Source organism: Periplaneta americana, chromosome 6 (assembly GCF_040183065.1).
Source record: "Periplaneta americana isolate PAMFEO1 chromosome 6, P.americana_PAMFEO1_priV1, whole genome shotgun sequence".
Lineage (NCBI taxonomy): Eukaryota > Metazoa > Arthropoda > Insecta > Blattodea > Blattidae > Periplaneta > Periplaneta americana.
In genome coordinates this window covers 12,047,171-12,074,335 of record NC_091122.1, presented here as the reverse complement: position 1 = coordinate 12,074,335, position 27,165 = coordinate 12,047,171, and the positions used below count along the sequence as shown (strand labels likewise).

General features: G+C 35.7%; 2 protein-coding genes across 9 annotated transcripts in view; one reads left to right on the top strand and one right to left on the bottom strand.

Annotated features, from left to right (window-relative positions):
* Nucleotides 1–27,165, top strand: part of LOC138700997 (gastrula zinc finger protein XlCGF26.1-like) — a 194,247-nt gene that overhangs the window by 118,426 nt on the left and 48,656 nt on the right. For 3 of the 8 annotated variants that reach the window (XM_069827470.1, XM_069827469.1, XM_069827466.1), the window contains exon 1: nucleotides 22,022–22,173. The exons of 1 other annotated variant lie outside the window; for it this stretch is intronic. The gene's annotated coding sequence lies outside the window, so the exon portion shown is untranslated. Of the gene's footprint in view, nucleotides 1–22,008; nucleotides 22,174–27,165 lie in introns of those variants that run through there. 4 more of the 8 variants (XM_069827468.1, XM_069827471.1, XM_069827473.1 and 1 more) reach the window with 4 other exon arrangements.
* LOC138700996 (zinc finger MYM-type protein 1-like) lies at nucleotides 13,216–21,960 on the bottom strand. Its single transcript, XM_069827465.1, has 2 exons — nucleotides 21,668–21,960; nucleotides 13,216–19,442 (listed from the first exon to the last, which is right to left on the bottom strand). Exon 2 carries the CDS (start codon nucleotides 18,759–18,761, stop codon nucleotides 16,632–16,634), a length of 2,130 nt encoding a protein of 709 aa, XP_069683566.1. The 5' UTR covers nucleotides 18,762–19,442; nucleotides 21,668–21,960; the 3' UTR covers nucleotides 13,216–16,631.

Sequence of the window (27,165 nt, the reverse complement as noted above, 5' to 3'; positions counted from 1 at the left end):
CTTTGTGGAATTTCTCCCGCGACAGTTACAACTTAGTTCGCTCATGCTTGTGACATGAATCAGCGATGGGCTATCTTCGGGTATTGCGGTTATCTCTTCAGCTGACTACGCTATCTACACTTGCCCTCTGTAACAATTTTTATGCGTTGGCCTTGAGACGCCTGGGCTATATGAATGCTTATTACATATTTGACTTGATTTGAAATGTTTAATGTAATGGCATGTTCCATTCAGTGGCGTAGCGTCAGTTTAAGCTAAAAAGCTCAGCTTCCCCAGTTAATAATAATTTCATAATAAACCTGCAGTTTATGCAGAAAATTATTTATTAATTTTAATAGAATTTATATTTACGCGTTAAATATTGTGATGCGGCAGCTCAGGATGATTTGTGGTGCAGCAGTAAACAAGAAGCCTGCACACACCAGCTTCCAAGCAGATTGGTTTCTTCTGTGTAATCCACCCCGCAGATTTTCCATCCCTTTCTAACTAAGCTACCCTAGTCGCAAGGCTTGCAAGAAGCTAGCTTTAACATTTAAAACAAGTAGTTTCCGAGTTATCCCTTTTCGTCAGTTGTGTTCAGTTGAAGTTTTAGTGTGCATTGTGGCTGATATAATAAATAATGAGCGAAATAACAGTTCCTGGCACTAATTTACTTGAATTTTTTTAGGACAATTGTATTATCAAGACTGACTTACGAACAAAAGTGTGTTTTAAAAAACAAATGACCGACTCCCTTGCTGTCAATGAAGGACACAACCAAAAGACAGACGCATACTTACGTAATGATACTAATATTGTGATTTCTCTAACTATGACAGGGAGTGAGCTAATGTTATACGTATACGTGTCTATTTGTTAATAGATATGTGTAAACCGTGAAATCATATTTTACTACGTACCATTTGAGGCCATGCCTTATTGGTGTTACTTACGATGTTCCAACCAATCTTCGACTGCTGACTTGAAATTGACTACTATTTATTTTAAGACTGTATCTTTGTAATACGTTTTCTCATATTGCATGAAAGACAACTTGAGTTAGCTTCCCCTGCTCAAAATTTCATGCTACGCCACTGGTTCCATTAGTTTTATACAGCCCTAAGAGAAAGAGAAGCCAAGTTCATGTGATGTAAACACGTCCGAAATATTGTGGAAGGAGTGAACTGGATCACATTTACCTCCCCTCCGTTATACCCATCCCTGCATTAGACCAGGGCCCTGCATCTGACAGCTACATGACGTAAAATGCATAGCCTACATGATTAATGAATATGTTAAAGTGTCTACTATAAATAGGCTACTGCATTGTCCACTTTGCATACAGAATTAATTTATCGTTACGATGATAATACAGTTATCACTAAGTCAACAGGTCGGTAAAATCAAGAGGCGCCTTTTTCCTCATTTCCTCATTGCTATACGAGTTATGAATACGATTCCGGAGATTTTTTCATTCCTTGATTTTGTACAAATTTTCCTCTTCCAGCTTCGACTGATAATAAAGGGCTATTCAAAAAGAAGAAGCAGACTTCAAATATTTATTTCTTCCAAACTACAAAAGATAGAAACCAGTGGTGGCTCGTGAACTTGTGGTTTGGGAGAGCTGCAGTAGATTTCGGAACATACAAATTTCACTTCTTGATACTATTACTAAGTATAGGACAAAAATAAATGCACTACATATCGAAAAACCAAAACTTCCTGACTTAGTTGGGAGATGTCTGTGGGAACATTTGCTAATCCCTAAGAAAAACTAATACCATCGATTTCAGTCTGAATTTCAGATCGGCAGACACTCAACTTACAATCTACCAGTTCATCCTGAATTGTCTTAGAATAACCTTAAACAGTGGCATGTTCCAAATGATTTTTGAGAGGCTCGTTTACATTACTCACGAACTGTAGCAACCCACGAAACACATCAGGGTTCTTCGAATCGTTTTTTCATCATGTCCCCTAAGGGGAAGTTCATATTGGCCACAAAATTTGATACAATCAATATTTTTTTAAAATAATTTTACGATTTTTTTTCACTTCTTGATTATGTTTGAGAATGTTTGTTCTGTTCGTTTCACTTAATTGCGCAGCAATATTAGTTTTGCCTAACATAGCCAATGAAACAACATTTTTCAGGTGAGACTGCGAAGATTCGTGCATTTTGCTTTCTAGGGGAAAATGTCCTAAATCTGTCACACCACTCCTAGTCCATGCAGCATCACCACCGAAGAGGAGGCAAGGAAAACAAAATACAGATTTTTTTTTTTTTTGTTCACATCCACGTAACCACAAATGCTTAGCGTAAATTTCATTGTTATACTTCCTTACATATATGCACTATTTCGGCTGGATGAAACTTAAGTAAGATTAAGTCGGGTAATGGACGACCCTTTAATTTCACTTCATTACATCAATATTCTCCGCAAGGGAAAGTTGAGAAAAATAAAATTAATATTCTGTAATTCACACACACTCGTGCTTGCAAATTTTCACTGGTTAAGTTACGGTACTAAGACGTCACACCAAAGCACCACTCAGATATACTGATGGTCAACAATTTTCTAAAACTGCAAAGAAGTCTCTTTCGTATTTTACGTGCTATATCAAAAGGATTCTACTCGTGCAATCATTTTGAGTTAAGGCAAATATTAGGTTCTGCTGGAGGCTGGATATATACGTAATAATAAGGCAAAAGAGAATATTAATTTCGTTATATTAACTCGATAAGATTCTACAATAATAAGTATGTGAAAAGAAAAAATAAAAATGTTGTCATTAAGTTTCAAGGGAATAGAGAATCCATTTGACGCAGCATTACAATAGCGGTGTGGGAGGAGAGGAAAGAACCCTTGTGGCCTGGCTCTGCAAGCCACTGCAGCGAGATATGGGTTTTAAACAGCGGCAGTTTCCTTCTGCTTCCCTTCACCTCTCTACCCCCTGACCATTCAAGACACACTCTCTATGAGCTGACCACCCTGCAGATCCCAGGACGACTTTGAATGCAGTGTCAATTCCAATACAGTCGACGCGCAAAAAGATTATGCATAAGATAATAGTACATATTCCCGGCCAGTTGAAATATAAAGCAATTTACCAATAAAAGCTGTTAACAATTCTTCTACAACTTAAAATAAATATTATTTTTATTTTCCTGTCAAAGCAGGGAGTGCTGCAGCTCCGCAGCTCTTATGGACGAGCCGCCCCTGATAGAAACACAATTCCAACGCTTCTGACAGATGAAAGTTTAAATTTTGAACAGTCCGAGTAGAAGTTCCAATCACGGCCGCATTGGCGCTGTTGATTGTCTGTAGTAAAATGGCGACACAACAAGAAAAAGCATTTTGCGTGCTGCAATGAGCAAAACTAGAGTCCATTATTGAAGTTCAACGCGCTTTTCGCCGTCAGTTTAATAATGACTTCATCTTCATGCAAGATGGTGCCCCGCCTCATTTCTCTAACCACGTCCGACGTTACCTTAATGACACCATTCCAGGACGTTGGATTGGAAGAGAAGGAGGAGAAGATCAACTTCATCGCTGGTGGTCTCCCAGGTCTCCAGACCTCACTCGCGATTTTTATCTGTGGGGTTACGTAAAAGACCGTGTTTTTATCTCCCCTATACCTGACACTCTTGAAAGTCTGCGACATCGAATTGTTGAAGCTGTGAATTCGATAGCTAGAGACCAGCTGATTCGTGTGTGGCAAGAAATGAGCCACCGTTTTGATATTTGTCGTGTAACACATGGTGCTCATAATGAATGCATACAACATTGAATCTTTCTCTGTCCAGGAACGTTGAAACGTTGGAATTGAGTTTCTATCTTTTGTAGTTCGGAAGAAATAAATGTTTGCAATCTGCTCCTTCTTTTTGAATAACCCTGTATTATTTTTCACTTTTTCCTAGGTGTATACAATCATGTATACAGGACTTCAATTTCAAAACTTTCTAGTTTAAACAACTATTTATTTCAATTGAATTTAATTTAAACAAAAAAGTCAGTTTCATACACACTGGGCCAAAAAAGGCACAAAATTAGAAATGCTCTATTTTCGAAAATACATAACATTAATTTATAATGACTATTACACTCTTACTACGTCATACTACTTTTGACAAATAAAACGGTACGAAAGGACGTATTTCAACCAATCATGGCTGCTTATCGCATAATTTTATCGCGTCCCTAGCATTTGTTTAATTTTATCGCGTCCCTAGCATTTGTTTAATTTTATCGCGTCCCTAGCATTTGTTTAATTTTATCGCGTCCCTAGCATTTGTTTCTCTGTTTGCCAACATTTGAAACTGCGCTGGTCTGGACGTCAAATATATATATATATATATATATATATATATATATATATATTTATTTATTTATTTATTTATTTATTTATTTATTTATTTATTTATTTATTTATAAAATTACAAACCACTCCAGTCGATGCACAGCAGTTTCAAATGTGACTCGCATTGGCATTCAAGAACAAGAATTAATAAAAATCACTGATCATACCTATTCATCTTCTGAAATCCGATTTACAAATAAATGAAGAGCACCATTCGGAAATCCTGAATAAGTTGAATACACCATGTAGGCCTAAATCAAGGAGTTCCACTTCTATTACGCACACGTCCAATATAGCATCAATTGAACCACCAACCACATTCAAATTTGAAAATTGTACATTCAATAATTATTCCTTTTAAAATTATTCATGTTTATTTTTTATGTCATCGTCGTTAATTAAAACTTTTCTAACACTTGTGTATATTAGTTAGGTTATGTTATAGCTTTTGCTGTATGATATTATGGATAGTCACGTATCAGAGATTGTTTAATATTAAGATTTATTGAAAATCATCTGTCAAGTGACGTTGATTACTGGGATTCGGATAATTGAAGTGGAATGTTGCATTTTAATAAAAATGAAACTGAATCAACAAAGCCTTCTTGACTAGTAACATTGCCATCGTGTATAATAGATCGAGAACTTCTCGACGAGAAGGCATTGCTCACTACTGCCATCTAGCATGCATCTAGCGTAATATTTGTAATGTTGAGATGGTACAATAATACATTTGAAGACAGTTGTATTTTCTTAAGTAAATTAATATTTTATTGTATTGGAGTACTTCGTTACTTCTAATCTTTATATACTTTCTTCTAATCGTGTAATAGTCAATTAAATCCCACTCGAGTTTTGATTTTCTCTAGATAAATCAAAACGGCTAGTGAGGTTACTGTTGATTACTGTTGGAGTATTACCGAGTTTTTTCTACTTCCGGTTTAACCGGAAGTAACTCCAACTCTCTTATTTTAAATAGAACACCCAATATATATCTTTATTTTTGAATGAAGCTCATTAAGAGCTTTTCATAAAGTACCCACACTTGATACTTCTGTACAAATTCAGTGTTGCTAAATAAAAATGGAAGTGGTGCAAGATATTCCTAAAGCCTGGTTAAATCATTCCTTAAATGGTTTCTATGATCGAGTGACACATTGTAAAGCAGCTGAGGGCTACCAATTTGAACACATAATTTAGAAGGTGAGCCAGCTTTGTTTTGTTTTTGTTAAGGAAGGAGTATTTTATTATTTTAATATTCGATACACTTTTCTGTTTTCTTGACTTAGCAACACTGAATTTGTACAGAAGTATCGAGTGTGGATACTTTTTGAAAAGCTCTTAATGAGCACTATTCAAAAATAAAAATATATATTGGGTGTTCCATTTAAAATAAGAGAGTTGGAGTTACTTCCGGTTAAACCGGAAGTAGAAAAAACTCGGTAATACCATTATTGAGTTCTTAATATATGGTTATCCTCACATTCCAAGTTTCATATCACTGAACCGTATGCTTCAAAAGTTATTTAGGTGGTGCGTTTATTATTTTAATATTCTATACACTTTTCTGTTTTCTTGATTTAGTAACACTGAATTTGTACAGAAGTATCGAGTGTGGGTAATTTTTGAAAAGCTCTTAATGAGTACTATTCAAAAATAAAATAATATATTGGGTGTTCCATTTAAAATAAGAGAGTTGGAGTTACTTCCGGTTAAACCGGAAGTAGAAAAAACTCGGTAATACCATTATTGAGTTCTTAGTACGGTATATGGTTATCCTCACATACCAAGTTTCATGTCACTGAACCGTATGCTTCAAAAGTTATTTAGGTAGTGCGGGACTTTCAACTAACCCTGTGTATATATGTATGTATGTATATATATATATATATATATATAAACGTAAATTTAAAAATACTCTTTCAGATATTAAGAAAAATATATTCTGCCATTTTAAAATGTTCTCGATGACGTCATAACTTGCATAAAAAATAGTCACAAAAATATTTTGTGCGAGATCGTGCGTATTTGCTTGGTTTCCGCACAAAACCAATCCGCGGAAAGTCTAAAATTCCACATTCAGTATTCCCAGCCTAACACACACAACAATTTCCCTCTTCTTAACGCTTAAGTGACATATTGATTTTACTGCTTTAGGCTTTTAACATATTATTTTTAGAGACGTTCAATATAGTAATAATTATAAATTGGAAACTTACCACTGCAATTTCACCCAAATTGCACTGTTAATTATTGTTTTTAAATATTTGCAAAAATTAAGTAAACTCTACAACTCCACCAAAGTTACTGCATTCGTGATGCAAGTAACATTAAGGAAGCCGTGAAAAAATCAACAAGATTCCAGACTCGTCGTAGACTGGGGGGGGGGGGAAGACAGACGTATATCACGGCCTGCTGGAGTATAGTAAACACAGAAAACATTTTAAAGCAACAATGTTGAAGATAGATATTTTTGTTTTGCAAATATGCCGTCATTTAACAGAAACCAAGATGGAGATTTCATTGCAACTAATCAGAAATTCCTCTTTCAGGTATGTAATAAACGATCTTCGCACAAAATAATGTACGATACACGAGCGGTATGTTTTCTTTCAATTCTCGGAAATTAAAAAAGCTCAACTACGTTTCGCTTTTTCAAACTTTTCCTCGAACATGAAAACTTCAACATACCGCTCCTGTAACGCATATTACTATTGTTTGAATAAAGATGTTTCTTTGTAAGTACAAGGTTCGACTCTCTGAGCGTTTCGTCCAACATCTCTTCGTTCAAATTAATTGCAAATTAGACTTTGCGTTACTTTCGAAAGCTCCTTCGGAAAGTCACTGCGCACAATTCAATTGTCGGAAAGTTACATAAAATAGCAGGAAATGCCCAAAACCTACAGTTAGACAGAGCATTTGTCATTTTACAACAGGTCTGCCATTAATTTCAACCACTTCGATTCTTATCGCCAGGTAGTTCACCTCACATCACTAATGCTACATTTACCTTCAGTCAGAAGTCCAGAAGTTTTAAAAGTCGTTAAAAAGTCAACGCGCCAGCCGTGGCTATGTCTTAAAACGCCAAATAATATATATGCAGCTGAAAGCCTTGGATTTCTATTGTAATTAATAAGACAGCACACTGCGTGACAAAACAAATTAGAGGATGAAATAACATAAGGAAACGATGGTGTAGTACGGGATGGATAAAATATAATTTAAGGAAAGTTATGGTACGGTACGATACGAAACGGTGCGGTATGGGGTCTATTACAAGTTATATTATGGTATGATATGGTACGGTGTGCTATGTTATGACTAGAGAGCGGAATTTTATGTGTTAAAAAATGTAAATATATTTATTTTTTATGTGCTAAAAAGTTCGAAAATATTTGCTAAAAATAAAAAAAAATATTTTTTTTAAATATGACAAAAATACCTTACTTAGCTTGGAAAGAAAATGTTACTAGGTACTCACCAACCACACTTGAGTGCTAGTATTGGCCGAGAATTGCAGTGAACAACAAAGGTCATCTCCAAATTCTCCATCACAAATGCATGCCGATTATCTATGAGCAACGACTTATACTGTGAAAACGATCTTTCCACATCACAGGACGTCAGACGTGCATATTTAAAGAGAGGAATGTCACAAACACACACACCGTCAATTTCACCTACAGGCACATCCTCCAATACTTGAGCAACTTTACACATTTTTTTATATCCACTGTTTTTCCCAAACACATTCTGGAATTTGTCCCTTAGTACTTGTACTTCTGAACCTGGTAGCGAGTCTAGTTTAATTTCCACGGCACGCACCTCCCTGTTTCAGACAACAGGTTTTTGGATGTTTCGAGTTTTTTTATGGTGTCACACAAAAAGCTTAGATTTGCTAATAGGAAAGCCAAATCGTTTTTTAAACAACCATCTTTCAGTATATCTTGAAGGATATCGACTGACGAAGCCCGATAACAGGGAATCACAACAATATAAATTGCCTTACTTGATAGACATGAGAGAGAGGCGAAAGATTTGTTTAAATTAAATAATGTTCTTACCCGAGCTCTTATCTGTTGTGTTTCACAAACAAAGCGTGGAATGAAATCATCTTCAGCAACAATAAACATTCCTAATTATGTGTTGCAAGATCTCTCCTCCTTGTCCATGTTAATTTATTCTCTAATAATAACACTGATATGCTGCCTAGCAGTTCTCAGAACTTGAGGCGATACTATTACGAAAATGGATCACGGATACACCACACAGCGCTTAGAAACACGAAGCAACCAAGAATTCTTAAAAAGATAACGTACTTTTGAGTGACATAATTGATTTAGTTTTAAAATGTTTAAAAGTTCTTGTAAAAAAAATTATTTAAGTAAAAACACTCCAAGATTTATGTGTTTATAATAGATTTCCTGAAAATATGTATTTACATAATTTTTTTGTGAAAATATGTGTTTTTACGTGAAATAAAATTCGGGTTTTAAACTTGAAACTTCATGTTCGGAATTTTTAACTTTGTTAATTGTGTTTTATCACACGCAAAAATAATATTTAATTACATAGAAATCCGCTCCTTAGTTATGACTAGAGAGCGGAATTTAGGCAAAAGCCTATTTTTTTTCCTTGATACATACAGGCTTGAGATTTAATATTTACATTTTTCATGGAAATATAGGTACGAGTATAAATAAAGGGGTTTTATAGTGCCTAAATATGCCTATTTCGACGTTAGTGCCTATTTTTAAGTTTCTTTTTTAATTTTTGCATTATTTTTCGTAACTGTTTACTGTTTTTCTTAACATCCTGTACCGTTTACATTCCAAACGGACAACAACTCCTTCCTAGCAGTGAACAATACAATAGAGAAGTACCTCCCGGCCATCCCTTCTCATTCTTATAATCTTTCAATCCTAAAATTCCAACTTTCAGTCGGCCTGGGTAGCGTAGTCGGTATAGCGCTGGCCTTGTGTGCTCGAGGTTGCGGGTTCGATCCCGGCCCAGGTCAATGACATGTAAGTATGCTTAAATGCGACAGGCTCATGTCAGTAGATTTACTGGCATATAAAAGAACTCCTGCGAGATAAATTATTATTATTATTATTATTATTATTATATCATCTTCCTCTGTCTATCAAAATTTGAACACAAACTCACTGGGTTGTACCCGAATAAGCATTCTCTTACATTCCAAGACAGATAACAACCCCTTCCTTTTTTCTCAGCATTTGTAAGTACAGCAGTGAGCGCCACACTCAATTGCTTTCACCTTCATCTTGACGATAATAAAAGCCTAAACTAACCTAACCTAACCTGTCACTAAAATCCTAACCTAACTTGTCACAGATTCGCCTATATAAGGCATAACAAAAGACTAAACTATTTCAACCTAACCTGTTAGTTTCGTATATGCAAAGCATAATAAAAGCCTAAAGTGACCTAACCTGTCACTAAAATGCTAAACTAACCTAACCTAACCTAACCTAACCTGTCACAGATTTGCCTATACAAAGCATAACAAAACCCTAAACTACCGTAACCTAACCTGTCACAGATAAGTACGTAAGACATAATAAAAGTCTAAACTAACCTAACCTGTCATAACACTCCATTTTCTTACCCCTACACACTTCCCTGAGGTATGAAAATGGCCGAATTTCTATCCCGCTGGAACATTGCAAACTAGCGTAATGTCTCGTAAGTTATGTTGGTACAACATGTAAGATTGCTGAAGATGGATATTATATCCGCAATAGGAAAAGAAGTCACTCAACGCTTGTTTCACCATAAAATCAAATAAGTATGTCGCGATATCGTGGGCGTTCAGTAAAGCATGTTGTCAGTCAAAAAAGGTTGGGAACCACTGTGGCAAGGTATAGTGTGGTGAGATACAGTATGGTATGGTAGGGATCTATGGTACAATACAATATGGTATGGTGTGGTAAGATACGGTATGATGTGATATTGTACAGTATGATATGGTAGAAATCTATGGTAGCTCCAGTTTTTTACATAGGCCATAAATGGCTGAAAGTTTTCCTGGAGCCTTCTACCAGGTACAGGGGTCTATTATGATTTAAATCTACGACATGGATTATCTAACTTTACTTTCCATTTGAACTTTTTTTTATTGCTAATGGCAGGTACTTGACTGTTCGTCATTCACCCACATAAAATCAGTCGTATAAACCAATTTATCAACAAAAAAGTGCTTTCCATACTACATTCCTTAAACAGCATTCGAAAATTCCTTCCACTATCACTCAAGAAAATACTAATGGAAACACTAGTAATGCCCCACTTCGATTATTGTGATTTTCTAGTGACTGACCTCAATGTCAACCAGTCGCAAAAATTACAACGTGTTCATAATTCTTGTGTTCACTTCGTCTGCGATGTCCGTCGCGCTGACCACATTACCCCATCCTTCCAAACTCTAAACTGGCTACGGCTAAACGAACGTAGAAATTTTCATTCTCTTGTTCTCCTTTTCCAAGTCCTTCACACCTCTACACCTGCCTACCTTGCCTCCCGTTTCAGTTACCTGTCATCATATCATAATCTCTTCACACGCACGCAAAATAGCCGCATACTAGCCATACCAAAAGACATCATCGTATTCATCATCATACACAATCTCGCTCTCGCGCTTGTGGAATACCCTACCCAGTGACATCAGAGACTGTCGGAATTTAGTAGCGTTCAAAAGGAAACTTACGAGTATTAAGTATTTTCTTACTGCGTAGAGTAGGTTTAAATTGTTCTTAATCAATAAAAGAAATGCTTCTCTCTTCTTAACTTTTACAATAAACTGTCTAGCTTTTTTTTAATCAGTTAATCTTTTAGTACTTTGATTTCTATTGTATTTGTAAATTTAATATTAATTATAATTATAATTGTAATTGTATTCTGAATATTGTAGTTGTAATCCCCTCGTAGAGGGGAAGAGAAGGCCTGATGGCCTTATCTCTACCAGGTTAAATAAATAAATAACAGAATCGTTGTCCAGGGTGCAACATAGGAAGCTGGTCTAAGCTACACCGATGAAATGAAATGATGGAGATTTGTCGGGTTGCCACAGGGAAACCAGAACTCCCAGATAACACTGCCACTAGTTTGGGGAAAATATGGGGGAATCAGTACTTACCATTATAAAAATAACACAGTGGAATCCCATGTATCCAGCACCCAATTAATCAGCAATTCCAAATAAAGGCAATTTTCAATAACAAAAAAATGAAAATACGAGAGTGTCAATAAATTACAAATTGAAGTAGCGACCTAAATTTTAGGAATATGTATGATAAGACTTTCTTGTGTTAAATTCTAACGTACTTTCTTAACATGTTTCGACCTATTTTGGGTCATCTTCAGAACTGGTCGTTGTTGGTCTTGGCACTTCTTGTTTCCTGTGAGGGTGCGTTCGTAGTATAGAGTCAAAGAGTGTGTGTGTTTTGAAATTGAGTTGTGTGTTGAGAATATCGTTGGGGTGTGTTTTCGTGTGTCTGTATATTTCATATTGTTCTAGTGTGTTGAGTTTCTGGCTTTTTGGTTGGATGTGCAGTATTTCCATGTCTGTGTTGATGTCTCTGTAGGTGTGGTTGGCATTTGTGATGTGTTCTGCATATGTGGAAGTGTTTTGTAATTTTGTTATGGCTGTGATGTGTTCTTTGTAACGTGTTTGAAATGATCTGCCTGTCTGTCCTATGTAGAAGTTGTTGCAGGTGTTACATTTGAGTTTGTATACGCCTGTGTGGTTGTATTTGTTTGTTTGTGTTGTTTGTGTGTTGAGTTGTTTTTGTAGTCTTATTTGTTCTGTATGTGATGTTGTAATTTCATTTCTGGAATGAGGTTGCAATTTTATGTGTGTTTTTGTTTTCGTATGTTAGTGTGATGTATTTTTTGTGTTCTTGTGTTTGTGTTGTATTCTTCTGTTTTTTGTGGTTATGTTTTGTTTTACGTATTATGTTGTCTATTATGTTGGGGTTGTATCAGTTTTCTTGTGCTATGTATTTGATTGTGTTTAGTTCTTCGTTGTAATCCTGTTGGTTCATTTGTATCTTCAGTTTGAATGAAGGGTCTGCAGCTATTACCTCTAAATGACAGTATTATCCATGTGCGCAGAAGCAAAACAAAGAAGCAGCAGTTGCAAAATGGTAGCATCTCTGCACAAGTGTACCAATATGTTTTTTTTAATATCCAATAAAACTGTTTCTCAATTAACCAGTAAAAATCTGTCATCTGCTACTGGCTATGTCCCATGGTTGCTAGTTACAAAGGATTCTACTGTAGATTTCACTTTTTTTTTTTTTGTCACTTAGAGCGTATTCCGAATCTCAGCACTGAGCAATCTGATGGCATTATGGTGTTCCGAATTTCAACATTGACGTCACTGATGCTCCACCGGTGTCGCACCGGTGCCATCAACTTGCAGAGGTGGTGGCAGTCTCCATCAGCCGCCATCAGTGAATCTGATTGGTTCTTGTATAGGGCGGGAATTAGCAGACGAATGACATCGTGCACTGTTGTGTCATGGCGGTGTGTTCTGCTGTATTGTTTGTAATGAGCACAACGTAAAAACAATATGTTAATGGCTTATGAGCGAACATGTCAACGGACCAGTTATTACTACTGGTTCAAGAAATAAATTGTTTATGCTATCTTTTCTTTGAACGAGATGACAGTATGGAAATTTCGCAAAATCTTGCTACAACAACTTGCACAGCCGCCATGACAGCCATCGAATCTTCCAGCAGTTTTGTTCTTATTTCGCTGCAGCATGACGGCATTGTTGTCCACCGGTCCGGTGAGATTTAGAATACGCTGTTAGTATATGAAGTGAATAAGAAAAATAAATGCACCATATTTCTTCCATGTGTGAAGTATATAATTTTATATTAAAATACTTATTCCATTATAATTTCACTTACAACATACTGGCATTCATATAGAGATACAAAAACAAACGTTTAATATTTATGGTGTACATCAGCGGTTCCCAACCTGGGGTTATGTGTCAGGCTACACTGGGGTTCACCAAAGAATGGATGGATGTTAGGTTTCATTTAACGATGCTTGCAACTGCCGAGGTTATATCAGTATTGCCGGTGTGCCAGAATTTTGACCCACAGGAGTTCTTTTACATGTCAGTAAATCTACTCACAAGAGCCTGTCGCATTGTAGCACACATAAATGCCATCAACCTGGCCCAGAATCGAACCCGCAACCTCAGGTATAGCTATATCAACTGCGCCAACCAGGCTGACTTCACCAAAGATAATTGGTAATGGCGGACATTACATCTTGTTGTCTCATGCAATACCTGATGATAGACGTAAAGATAAATCTGAAATTATTTTAAATGTGTTTCGTATTGTAATCTTTTTATTTTGTTACTATAAAATTTTGTAACATTTATATTTGAAACATAACATTATAAAACACATGTTAATGATATTTATAAGAACTTTTTCCCTAATTGCAAATTACTTTTTCACCAGAAGCATTAATACTCTTTCTAGCTTGACACAGGTCAATGACTCTTTTTTGCAGCTAACCGAAAAGAATGTCTGCATGGCATAACTATATGGAAGAAAGAAAGAGTTACTAGTTTTCATTATATTATTATTATTATTTTCAGAAAAAAAATTACAACATAAATATTGTCCAAACCTGTGGAGTAACGGTCAGCGCGTCTGGCCGCGAAACCAGGTGGCCTGGGTTCGAATCCCGGTCAGGGCAAGTTACCTAGTTGAGATTTTTTCCGGGATTTTCCCTCAACCCAATACGAGCAAATGCTGGGTAACTTTCGGTGTTGGACCCCAGACTCATTTCACCGGCATTATCACCTTCATTTCATTCAGACGCTAAATAACCTAGATGTTGATACAGAATCGTAAAATAACCCAATAAAATAAAAAAATAAACAAAATAAATATTGCTTTTTGCCCAGTTTGTTTCTATTTTAAACTAAAAAAGAAACTAACCTAGATATACAACATCGTTTTATTACATCTTACATAAGTGGTGTGGTAAAAAAAAACCTAGTTAAGGAGTACGAAAGACAAAAAAGGTTGGGAATCACTGGTGTACATCATCATTAGAGAGTGCATTCCAGCACACTCACACTTTCCATTTATTGAATGCAGAGGCTGTTAGCGATATAATTTGTAGGTGACTGCAGCAAACTTGTAGCTATAAATTTTACATTCTGAAACCAGCCTTCAAGGGTATAATGTATGTGAACGACCACAAATATTCTCAGAAAATGCAGGCTCTAAATTTCTAATATTTTATAAGGAAATTAACTCGTAATTGGATAAAAATCACAAGGTACCACAACAAGACTTATTAGAACCTAAATATATGATAAAGGTATAAAAAAAATGGTTATTAATAATATTTTTAAGAATTCACTTTTTACTTTAAATTATAATCCATCTTTGTCATCCAAGGCTTCTGTTGAGACTTGAAAGCAATGTGAAAATGAAGCTCAATGGGTTGCTAGCCCAGAGAGGTACAATGAGAACTGAAAATTCTAGTTGCAGACCGCAACAGGCCACTCGACCTAATACTTGTTAGGAAGACAACGACGACTTTTAATTAAATTTTCCAAAATTTGAAAATTTTCACACATATTATTTCATAACTCCACAACCATTAGAGATAGAATTCTGAAATTTTGTACACTGATGTAACATGCATTTATGCAAAAGATGGACTACAATAATGCCCATTTCTTTGAAAATAGAAAAATTAGGTCACAAAACATTATGTAAATTGTAATATATTTGAAGAGTCCACTGCAAGAATGATGGATGTCACTTTCTTGTCGAAAATGAACCAAGACTGCCAATGCATAGCTTAAGACATATAGAATGTACATACAGAGTTATATGGCATTAACACTGATAGTCATTGTCCAGTAATGATCGGAAAATCACAGTTAAGCTTTGAGCGCAAGGCATTTCAAACTTTCAATTGCTTCTCCTGCAAAATGCATTCCAAATGACATCCATCATTCTTGCAGTGGACTCTTCATTTTATATAGAACAATATATAAGAATTAACTGTATTAAAATAAACAACTCTACATGTCTGAGAGTAGTCTACTTTTCAGAAATAAGTGTTTATTACATGCAGGAAAAATATTAAAGATGTCAGAGAGAACATAACAATGTTGTGGTTACCAATGAAGTAACCGCAGATTTTTTTTTTCGTACGTCGATAGAACTTGTTTGAAAAATATTATTAGTAACCTTTTTTATACTTTTATCAGATAGTTAAGTTCTAATAAGTCTTCTTCTGGTACCTTGTAATTTTTATCCAATTTTGAGTTCATTTTCTTATAAAATTTTAGAAATTCAGAGCTTCCATTTTCTGATAATATTTGTGGTCGTTCACGTACGTATAACCTCAAGTCATGCAACACAACTCCAAAAGATAGAAATGAGTAACAAAATATAAGGAATAGTTTCTGTTTCTATTTACAATGGAATTATATGAATAAACTCTGTGGCTGGGAGGAAAAAGGTCTTAAGTAAAAATTTTATACTTTTCAGGAGAGCAGTAGAAAGATTGAAATAGGTATCAATTATAGAGTTTTTTAATTAAGAGGTTTTTCCTGGATATTATTTGTTTATATTTCTTCTAAAATAGGTAATGTTGCTCATTTAACAATTTTCTTGGTTATTTCCAAAAATAGCCGCACTTAAGCCCTTTTAAGACTAGAAGCCAAACTGAGTAGAAGGGACTATTTAAACATGAGATCTTTTTCATGTCAAAATAAATGAGAAATGTAAATTATTAGGAATGCAAAATGTGTCTTAAACAATTATAGGACTGTTTACCCTGGTACTTAAAGTTTTAAAAGGAAAGGGCATCAGTATGTGATAAAATGGCTAAAATACAATTTAGACCTTTTTAATAGGGAAGCATGGAAAGTAAACATGTTATGGTCTGTAAGGAATAAAGTATTAAATATTCTTAAGTCCTTTATTCTGTGTGTGCTCGATTCAAAAAGTACTTAGGACATTTGGTAACACTCTGTAAATCCAGTCAGGAGTCTTATTTGACTTTAACAGTTTTACCAGATTGTAGAGAATTGTTTCCACTCTCAGAATAACTAAAAATCTCATTTTCACACAAAATTGACTTAAGACCTTTTTCCTCCTGGCCACAGAACTATTTACAGAATCAGATCTTAATAAAGTCATATCAAAAATTAAAATACCGAATAATACTGAATGTGCAATAAACATCTTTCTTGAAAACATTTAGTTCTACTTAAAAAGGAAATCCATTTGACGGTCTTTGCTATTAGAAAACTTATCAATAACTCTCTGGTTGAAATTTGAAAGGTTCATGATAAAGTCTTTCTCCACTGAAAGCATTGCTAATGCCGAAAGCCTTTCCTGTCCCATAGTATTCCTCACAAATGTTTTTATCTTCTTCAGTGTAGGAAAACAACGCTCGGTCTCTGACGTCGTCATGGGAATGGTTATCAGCACTTGCAGCAACTTCACACATTCACTAAAAGTCTCTTCCAAACTGTTCAAAACTATGAAATCATACAAACCTATAGCGCCAGACATAGTATGAAATTCTTCGGTGCTATAAATTACGGATAACTCCGTTTTAATTTTTTTTGAGTCAATGAAGGGGTACACTACACAGATCTCGTTCAAGCTCCTGTCAGGAAAACAAGTGTCATATTGCGGAAACATTTCTGGTTGGAATAATGTAGCTGCAATTAGATGGCCTGTGAATTTAAATCTTTCTTTGATTTGACAAATAATTATGTCACATACTTCTTTTGCTTCTTTCTTTAGTTCTGAACTGTCAGTTTTCCTCCTCTTTGCCTCGTTCACAGTGCTCTCTGGATTTGTCTCATTCACAGTGTTCTCTGGGACATTTAGTACAACTTTTTCCTTAATTGCAATTACTTTTTCCTCAAAAGCACTAATGCACTTTCTAGCTTGCCATGGCTCAACATTTCTTTTTTGCAGTTGACCGAAAAGAATGTCCACATGTGGCATAACTTTATGGAAGAAAGAAAGCCAAAATGTGAAGTTCTTACTCTCCAGCGTCTTTATGTGCCCTGACGCAAGGGATATGGTATTTATGTTTGAAATTTCGTCGCTATTTAAGATAACCCTCAAACACTCTTTTATTTCTTCCTTAAATGCAAACACTGTGTTCACAGTTTGAGAATGAAAGTTCCATCTGGCGGGAACCGAATGAGGTATTCGCTTTCTTGCGACTTGATCCAACATCGCAGTCCTCTGCGGACTATTGGAAAAGAATGTACATATCCCTTGAAGATCAGCAAAAAAGATGCGCACATTCCTATTAACCGATGCGGCATTTAGCATCACCAGATTCAGTTGATGAGTGTAGCAATGTATGTATTCAGCTTGAGGGTACGTTTGTTTCAGAATTGCCTGAACTCCCCCCAAAGAGCCTCTCATTAGATTTGCCCCATTATAAGTCTGCGATATCAATTTATATTTCTGTTTGTTAATACCCAGACTTTCAAGTTCTTTCAAGAGACAAGAAGCTAGGGTTTTAGTGTCATGTTTCTGAGGTGTGACAAAGTTCCAAAACCTTTCCGTTGGCTTCCCATTCACGACATATCTGAGGAGGACAACCATTTGATTTGTATTGGCAACATCACTAGTTTCATCTACAATTATTGATACAAAATGTGTCTCACGAATCTCTCCTACTATCCCTTCCTGACAAACCTCGAGCATAATTTGGAGGATTTCATCTTGTACTGCTTTAGAAGTCCCCTTGAAAGCAGCAGCCTTCTCTGCATACGCCTTTAAGGAAAGGTCAAGCTCTGCACTGAAATCCACCAGCCCTCCGAAAACACTGGGATTAGTTAAGAATTCAGTTTCGTTGTGTCCTCTTAGTGCCAACTCGAATGCACCACAGAATCTTATGCAATTTACAATGCTATTTAAGACATATCTATTGTTCTTCACCTTCTCGTTATGCAAGTGCACTGAGTTTCTGTATTCACTGTCTAACTGTCTTGCAATGTCTAATTTCCCAAACAATGACAGACTTAGATCATTTTTAATGTGCGACTTTGAAGTCTCGTGCTTTCTGATCCTGTCTGTCAGATGATTTATATCTGTCACGCCTGTTTTAGTCCATATATACTCACCACCAAACAACAAGCATGGAAAACAGAATAATGAATTGCTCTTTTCACAGCCACAAATCCAAATATGTTTATCATAAATCGATGCATTGAACTTGCGTATGTATTGTCTGTTCTTACTCTTAATAGTCTGTTCTATGTTTAACTCTGGAACAGGTCGTCCCAAAGCTTTAATTTCTAACTTCTCTTCCATAGAATGCAAACTGAAGGGTTTTAACAACAAATTTGACACTGAATTCATGTTGAAAATGCATTACTTGAATCACTTTCGAGTTTAAATACACCACACTAACAGCAACAACACTAATCGCCTGTCACACTCATAAAAGCTGCAGTTCAATTGCCACCAGCATCTGCAATGCAGAGCTTAATTGTAAAATAGCTAGACTAGATGCACACGCACAAGAAATAAATGAGAAGTCTAGTCTTCTGTTGGGTGGCAGACTAATTGCCACAATTCATTACACAAAACAGAAAAGAAGCTGTCACTGTTGACTTGGAAAGCTATAAACAAATTGCTGTTCAGAAATATTTAATTGAAATGCTGCTGTGAGAAGTAATAATTCAATTAAAATTATATAAAAAAAAAAGCTGGTGGCAAAGGTGGTGGTTGCGCAACTCTGCAACAGGTCAAAAACCACCAAACTGATGCTGGTATGAAGTGAACACAATTCTGATTACTGAGAACTAGAATAAAAATATATATATTAAAAACTTCTACATCAGAAAAAGCGAATCAGTTTTGTAAATCTCTCCCCTAAAATTGACAATCTTCTCTATACATCACTTGCAACTTATCTTGAATATTTTTTTCAATATCAATAAAATGTATATAGACACAGTTATCCTCACTGGTCTTCAGGTTTCGTGGCATTGTTAATAGTTTATTTCCAAACACATGTGGAATATGGATGATGAAATACTGAAAAAAAAGCAGAAAACATTAATGAATGAGATATTTCTGCTTGGTAAATGTAAAGCTATGGTTTGAATACCTGGCCCCAGAACAATTTTTCCCTTGAAATTATTCAAATCTGCTTTACAGGGAGCTTTACCTGAAAAACTAGATTTGCATAATATATACGTCACTGTGTACATTAACAGAAAACCACAATTTCAAGTCACACAGAGATTGTGTGCACTCAATGTGGGTCTCTGGCGTTTCGTCAGCCCATGCGAGCTGTGTGGATAGAAAGGGAAAAGTTGAGATGGTGTCGGGTGGAGTTCCCGGGTAGCTCAGTTGGCAGAGCACTGGTACATTCAATCAGAGATCCTGGGATCGATACCCGGCCCCGGAACAATTTTTCCCTTGAAACTATTCAAATCTGCTTTACAGGGAGCTTTACCTGAAAGACTAGATTTGCATAATATATACGTCACTGTGTACATTAACAGAAAACCACAATTTCAAGTCACACAGAGATTGTGTGCACTCGATGTGGGTCTCTGGCGTTTCGTCAGCCCACACGAGTTGTGTGGATATAAAGGGAAAAGTTGAGACGATGTCGGGTGGAGTTCCCGGGTAGCTGAGTTGCCAGAGCGCTGGTATGTTCAACCAGAGGTCCCAGGATCGATACCCGGTCCCGGAACAATTTTTCCCTTCAAATTATTCAAATGTACTTTACAGGGAGCTTTACCTGAAACACTAGATTTGCATGAAGCTATGGTTTGTTTATGGCGATCATCGCCAGACGCACATCACTGGTGATGATCATCAGGAAGTGGTTTTCTTTATCAGTGTACATCACTGTCAATTCTCAATGCTGCCATAACTCTATTCAATATTTCTACATGGCCTTCTCTGAATATCGATTATAGAACATGTATGCCGCGATGTGTGTCCTGAATTTGCTTCAGAAGCAACCTCCAGCGATCTGTGTCGCGTCCAATGATCTATGTTGGCGATCATCGCTGTAAAGAAACTGTGCACATTCATTTTAACTTCTAGCAACTGCTGGCGACAATCGCCAGCAATGTGCGCCCAGTGATGATCGCCATAAACAAACCGCAGCTTAAGGCACATTTAGCAAAGCTAGGGTAGCCATATGTCCCAGAAAACCAGGAATGTCCCATTTTTAAATACATAAAATTTAAGTAATTAACTAGCGGACTTACTCGTGTTAATTATGTAAGTCTGTGCGGCTTATAGCTGTTTCGGTGCTTCATCACACCATCCTCAGAGACTACTAGATCTCGCCGTCATCTCGAACTTCTCTGCCTGTTGTGTGGGTGCGTTTGATTGTTGAAAAGTGGAGTCAAATTGTGTAAGCCACACAGACTTACATAATTAACACGAGTAAGTCCGCTAGTTAAGCAATTACTTATATTCAAGTGTTAAAAGTAGTGTACGCAAGATTCAAAATGGAACATAAAATTTGTCCCAATTGGATAGTCAAAGAAGCTCGAAAATCACGGATTATGTTAATTTTAATCAAAATACATCAAATTTAGTATAAAACTGTTACTTAAAAAGTACCATGCAGTGCACTTAAATTTCCACTAAAGAATACTGGAATTTTACTGTATTTGAAAGATAGATTATGTACAAACTTTCTGCATAATGAGTCATGTTTAGCAGATCAGTCCCAGAAAATGGTCAGCAAATATTTGGACTCTATAGAAAAGTAATAGTATTTGTATCTTTTACATACATTTTAATTATTTTTGTTTCAATTAAATTAATTTATTGTATGTTAGGCGTGATCATACCTTCCTTAACATACATTACAGTTTCATTAGTCTGTTTGTCCCAGTTTCCTTCAGTCAAGGTATGGCAACTCTAAGCAAAGCACGAAAAAATTTTCCATGGATGTCATAATGTCATCCTGAAGCTCAGATGCAGGAATAAGACATTTTGTTATTAGGGAGTCGATCCGGTGCTGTGGATTGAACTTTGGTGTAGCTCAGTGGTTAGAGCACTTGGTACGTAGAACCAAGGACCCGGGTTCGATCCCCGGCGTCGGAGCGAATTTTTCTCCTCTAATAATCATTGTTACCATAACAGATATATTCTGTAGGACCAAAAATTAATCTTTACGTGGAAAAAAACAGCTTTACTAAATAAGTTAACCTCAATCTTAGTACTGTATTATAATATTCATCTTCCAAGAACAAAATAACTTAACTTTGCAGTTAAAAACCATTTACCTTTTAATAAAGCCTTCTCACAGTAATGCACAACTCATTTTAACCACGAAAAATTAATTTAAATTAAAGAAAATTAATACTACATTTTGCCCATGTGTACAAGAACGAGAGCCACAGTGTCAGCAACTTAAAATCGGCTACCAGACGGTGCAGAAGTCGCTAAATTGTTATATTATTTTTTTTAATGTAAAAGCTGACTATTTTTCCGCTGTGAGTGTTAAAAAAATCGCAAAAATTTCTATACCAGCAATACAAATTGCATACATTTTAGTCGCTTAACTAACATCTCGTACGAAAGCCGCTGAATTGGCAACACTAGCTAGACTTATATTTCAAGTTCGCCAACATCATGGCAGTGAAGTGCAAGAGTCCTCTTGGTCTCAGCTGCAGATGTTATGTCACCTTCATGCTGTGAGTGGAAAACAACCAAAAAATTAAAAACATGACATTTCTGTAGGTTTTCTTTATTACTAGGCTGATGTTGGTTACGATATCTGTATAAATCGGTAAGTGTGCAGTACGTGCTACCATTTTTAGAAAATATGATTGGTATGCTTTATTAATCGTCCAAAACGTGATGCGAATCATGCATGATATTCGTTAAAAGAGACTAGTCATTTTCTCGTGTGACATCCGACGGATGATCCGTTGATATGTTCCACGTAAAAATGATGCTAAACAGAGTTTTTTTTTTTCACTGAAAAAAAAAAGTGCTCTTCTGTGAAATATTCGTATTGTTTATCGAATATGTCACCATGTTCTTGAATTTTACTTGAACTTTTGAAAGCACTTAATGAACATGAATAGTCGCTGACCTAACCTAATTTAACCTACAACATTAATGTTTATAGAAAGATGTTAATGGATCTGAAGTATGCAAAAATCTGGACGTAAAAGGTGCTAAAGTATAGAGAAAAAATGAGAACTTCGGCCCTGAAATGACTATTAGGTTAAGTTAAGTTGTTTAGGTCAAATTAAGAAGATCTCCGGTTCAAGCATAGATACATATTTTTGTATCCTTTGGTAATATGTTTTTCGTTTTTATTAATATAAAAATATTTTTTTGTTATTACTGTTGTGTATTGCAATGGGTTTGTACTTGTTTACATAGTTGAGCTTTTTACTTGGTCATTTAACAACGCTACATCACCTACTACGTAATTTAGTATTTAGCATTGATGAAATTGGTGATAGCGAGATGGTATTTGGCGAGATGAGGCCGCGGATTCGCCATAGATTACCTGAAATTCGCCTTGCAGTTGGGGAAAACCTCGGGAAAAACCAAGCAGGTAATCAGCCCAAGCGGGAATCGAACCCATGCGCCAGCTTAACTCTGGATCAGTAGGCAAACACGCTACCGCCTGAGCTATGCCTTTGACCTCCTTCAGTTTCTCTGTAGAATACGACTGTAGCATTTAATTACCAAAGCTCGGAACTTGGGGACTTGTGTTTCATGTGCACGAGTAAGGTTACAGGTACGACGTACACACAGCTCATGCTGCAAGTGCTCAGGGACAGTCGTATGTACTAAGAAGTGGTCACATCGAATGAGAGGAAGACGGACGAGGAAACTGTGGCATGTCGAAGACAATGACATTCAGAGAATTACAGATAAACGGTCTGTTTGAGGAATTAGAAAATACATGTTATTCAAATGGATATTATACAAGTTTCAAAATACATTTTTTTAAATTTTAGATACAGAATTTCGTGGATGAATTCGAAGTAGATACATTATTTTCTTCTAATGGAGAGTTTATATTTTGTAAGTTGTGCTACACATAAACTAGAGGCTGGAAACCGGCATTCATTGAAAGACATTACAGTCCCTTAAATTAGTGGAAAATTTGTCCATAGCCATGGATCAAGTCGTAGAGGAACCTACCATAGAACAAATTGAAAACTATTTTTGAGAAAAATTTAGGATATACTTATCTTTCTCACATACGAGATCAGCTAGCAATTGCTCAAAATCAAACAGAAAACAGTGACAGTGAAAACATTCAGTATTTTAAGTTTGCTCCCGTCACTTCATGTGACTTGGAAATAAGTTTTTCTTGTTTCATATCAGCGAAGAAGTTATGGGTTTGAAATATTGGAATGTACGTAGTCATACACTGTAATAAAATGTACAGAGCAGAACAGTAAATTTGATATATTTCTCATGTTTATTTTTATTATATATGGTGTAAAATTACGTGTTTGAACCTACCATAATACTATCAATATGTTGTTCCAGTCAGAAACTACTTTTATAGCAGACCTGACAGTACCTCCGCGTTGGAAGAGGGAGTTTGTTGACATTGAAGTCCGGTCGCTTAGCCACGTGCAAAGACACAAGTCCCCAAGTTCCGAGCTTTGTTAATTATCATAGTGTGTCTGAATGTATTAAATTTTGACAATTCTTTTGTTCAAGTAATCGTGTATAAGTAAAATTTGTCTCTTTACTTGAAGTTCAGGGTACAGCTTTCCGGAAAGTACTGTACACATGATATTTCTCAATCACTAAATTTATTTAAACATTGTTACAAATGCGACATAGGCTATATCACTTTGACATGTACTCCTGATATATTTGGCAATGTTAGTAGCCATAACTGATGTATTTTGACATTTAAGAAATTTTCGTATCTCGTATAACATAAAAATCTCATACACTCAAAACTTTCCGAAATCCTAATGCTAGAGCTTAAAACGCCAGTGCTGTACTAAATGAATTGGACTTCGTATTATATTGAAATGCTGACGTCACTTATCCGAGGAGAATGCAACTTTTAAACATTAACTTGCAGCTAATCTTCAATGTCATAAATAAAAATAACATCTTCGACTCCTTCAGGATATAACCACAAACACCTTCATAGGTGGAGAGAGAACGGTTTCCTTGGGGGGGGGGGGGGGGGGGACAAAGCAAAAACTATAGAATCCCGATATAACGAGATTATGGGGGGGGGATCATTTATCTCCTCCCCCCCATTATAGCCTTGACCTTGGTATAGTATATCAGAATATGATCATTTAATAAAGGTATTGTAAAATAAAGTAAAATTGTAACAAAATATACCGACAATTTTACTTTTTTTTTTTTTTCCTCTTGTAAGGGAGAGGGCCTCGAAGGCTTGCGTTGCACCCTGAGGCTTATTGTGCTTATCACTTCTATTCTGGAAAAGGAGCAGATAAATGTTTAAAGTCATAATGGTTATTACGATTGGTACAAGCACTAAAACCAGACATAAGTGCAAGTTTGAACCAATAAATTATTGAGATTTGCGATAAATTAATTAGTTTAGGAAATTGTATAAATATTTAGGATGTGATATTAGCTATGGATATGATAAGGATATTGAATATAAAATCAATCAGTTCCAAGCTATTTGTGGCACAATAAATAGAACGTTGAATAATAAAGCCCACAAACAAACAAAATTAAAATTCTATAAAACAATGGCAGTTCCTGCCCTCCTATATGGGAGTGAATCTTGGATTACCACTACTAAACATGAAAGTAAAATCCAGGCAGCTGAGATGAAGTTTTTAAGGAGAGTAAAGGGGTGTACTAGAATGGACCAGATAAGAAACGAGGATATCTGTGAAGAACTGCAAATCTACTCCATAAAAGAAAAGATAACTAACAATAAGGAGCAATGGAAAGAACATATAGAAAGAATGGCAGAGAGTAGATTACCAAAGAGAATACAAAACTACTTCCCAAGAGGAAGAAGAGATGTTGGACGTCCTCGGAAGAGATGGTCCTAGATCTATTAGTGAAGACGGAACAGGCAATTAATGCCTAAACCAGGAAGTGAAGAAGAAGGAGAAGATTTATTATGTATAACTACTTTTGTATATAGATCTTTTTGTTAAATTATGAAGTTTTGTACTTCTGTGAACCAATATCAATAAATCTATCATGTTCACTTCTATTCTGTGAATGATTGACCACGCTCTTGTACAAGTATAGCATGCCACACAATGACCTTAACCTGGGCTATTGTATGGATGATGATGATATGTGAATTAATGATGGTGAAATGAGTCCGAGGTCCAACATCGAAAATTTCCCAGCAATTCTGCTTCAGTTGGTTGAGGAGAAAAACTCCAAACAAGTATCTTGTCCAAACCACTCGTTTCATGGCCAGATATGATAACCATTACTCCACAGCGGTGGACCAATTTTACATTTACGGTATCTGTTCACGAGTTCACGTGCGTTTCCAAGCACACTGTAGTCCATTATCACCAACAGAACAATCTAAGATAGCCGCCAAGATATCAAATCACAAGATGGCATTTCACCTCTCAGCGCTCCAAGTTCCCTGGCTCATAAACTACGGAGTATTTTTCTTTTTCCTATCTCACCTTCACCCCTCCATATTCGTTTCGAGAACCTGATTATGTTATTATAAAATTGTTGTTGTTTTCTAATCATAATCATAATCATTTATTACATCCACTGATCATATACATGATATGGGACATGTCATATTTACAAACTAATAATTAATTACATAATATACATAAAAGTAATAACTATAATTAAATGCAACACAAATACAAATATAAAAAGCTTGGAGCTTGATTGAAGAAATCCACAGGTCCGTCAATTTCGGCTATAAGTCCTGTTTGCAGTATTTCTTGAAGTCGGGAGTAATTTCAACCATCGTGTCTTTCATGAGAAGGCATACTTCTCGTAGTCAGGATCTGGAAAAGAGGAAGTAAAGTTTTTTGAAGTAAGGCGTTCTTTTTATTCAGTTATGACAATTTTCAATAAATTCATTCATACTGTAAAAGCAGTTTTTGATTAAAATTTTATAAAGAGCTTTCTTAAATTTCTGATGTGCAGATATTTCTTTAAGATAATTTGGTAGGCTATTGTACATAAGAAGACCAGCATGAATGAAACTGTTTTTATATAGAGTTGTGTTAAAACTTTCAATAAAAATATTATCTTTATTTCTTGTATTGTACTGGTGTGTGTCTGAATTTGTAGGAAAGCTATGCAAATTATAGTTGATAAAATGTAAGGTTTCATAAATATAAATACAGGGTAATGGCAAGATATGTAATTTTTGAAGAATGGTCTGCAGCTAGTAGTTTGAACTTTGGCTCTAATAGCTCTCTTTTGTAGTTTAAATATTTGGATTGCATTGGGTGAATTACCCCAAAAGATTATACCATACGTTAGGATAGAGTGCAAGTATGCAAAGTACAATGTGCGAGCATATTCGATAGATGATGCTCTTATTAGTAATCGCAAGGCAAAGCAAATTTTACTTAATTTTTTCCCTAGTTCTTGAAGGTGTACGGACGATTTTAAATGTTCATCTAGCCATATACCAAGAAATTTTGCATTGTTAGAATATTGAATTGTTTCATTTTGATACTCTATGACCGGCCACTCAGAATTATTATTTTGTGAATGATGAAAAGAAATGGCTATGGTTTTCGACTTATTGATTACCAGTCTGTTTCTCTCAAACCATTCCACTAGTTGATTT

Excerpts from the sequence above, each read along its gene's own strand:
- LOC138700996 (XM_069827465.1), bottom strand. The coding sequence starts at position 18,761 with ATGAATTCAGTGTCAAATTTGTTGTTAAAACCCTTCAGTTTGCATTCT.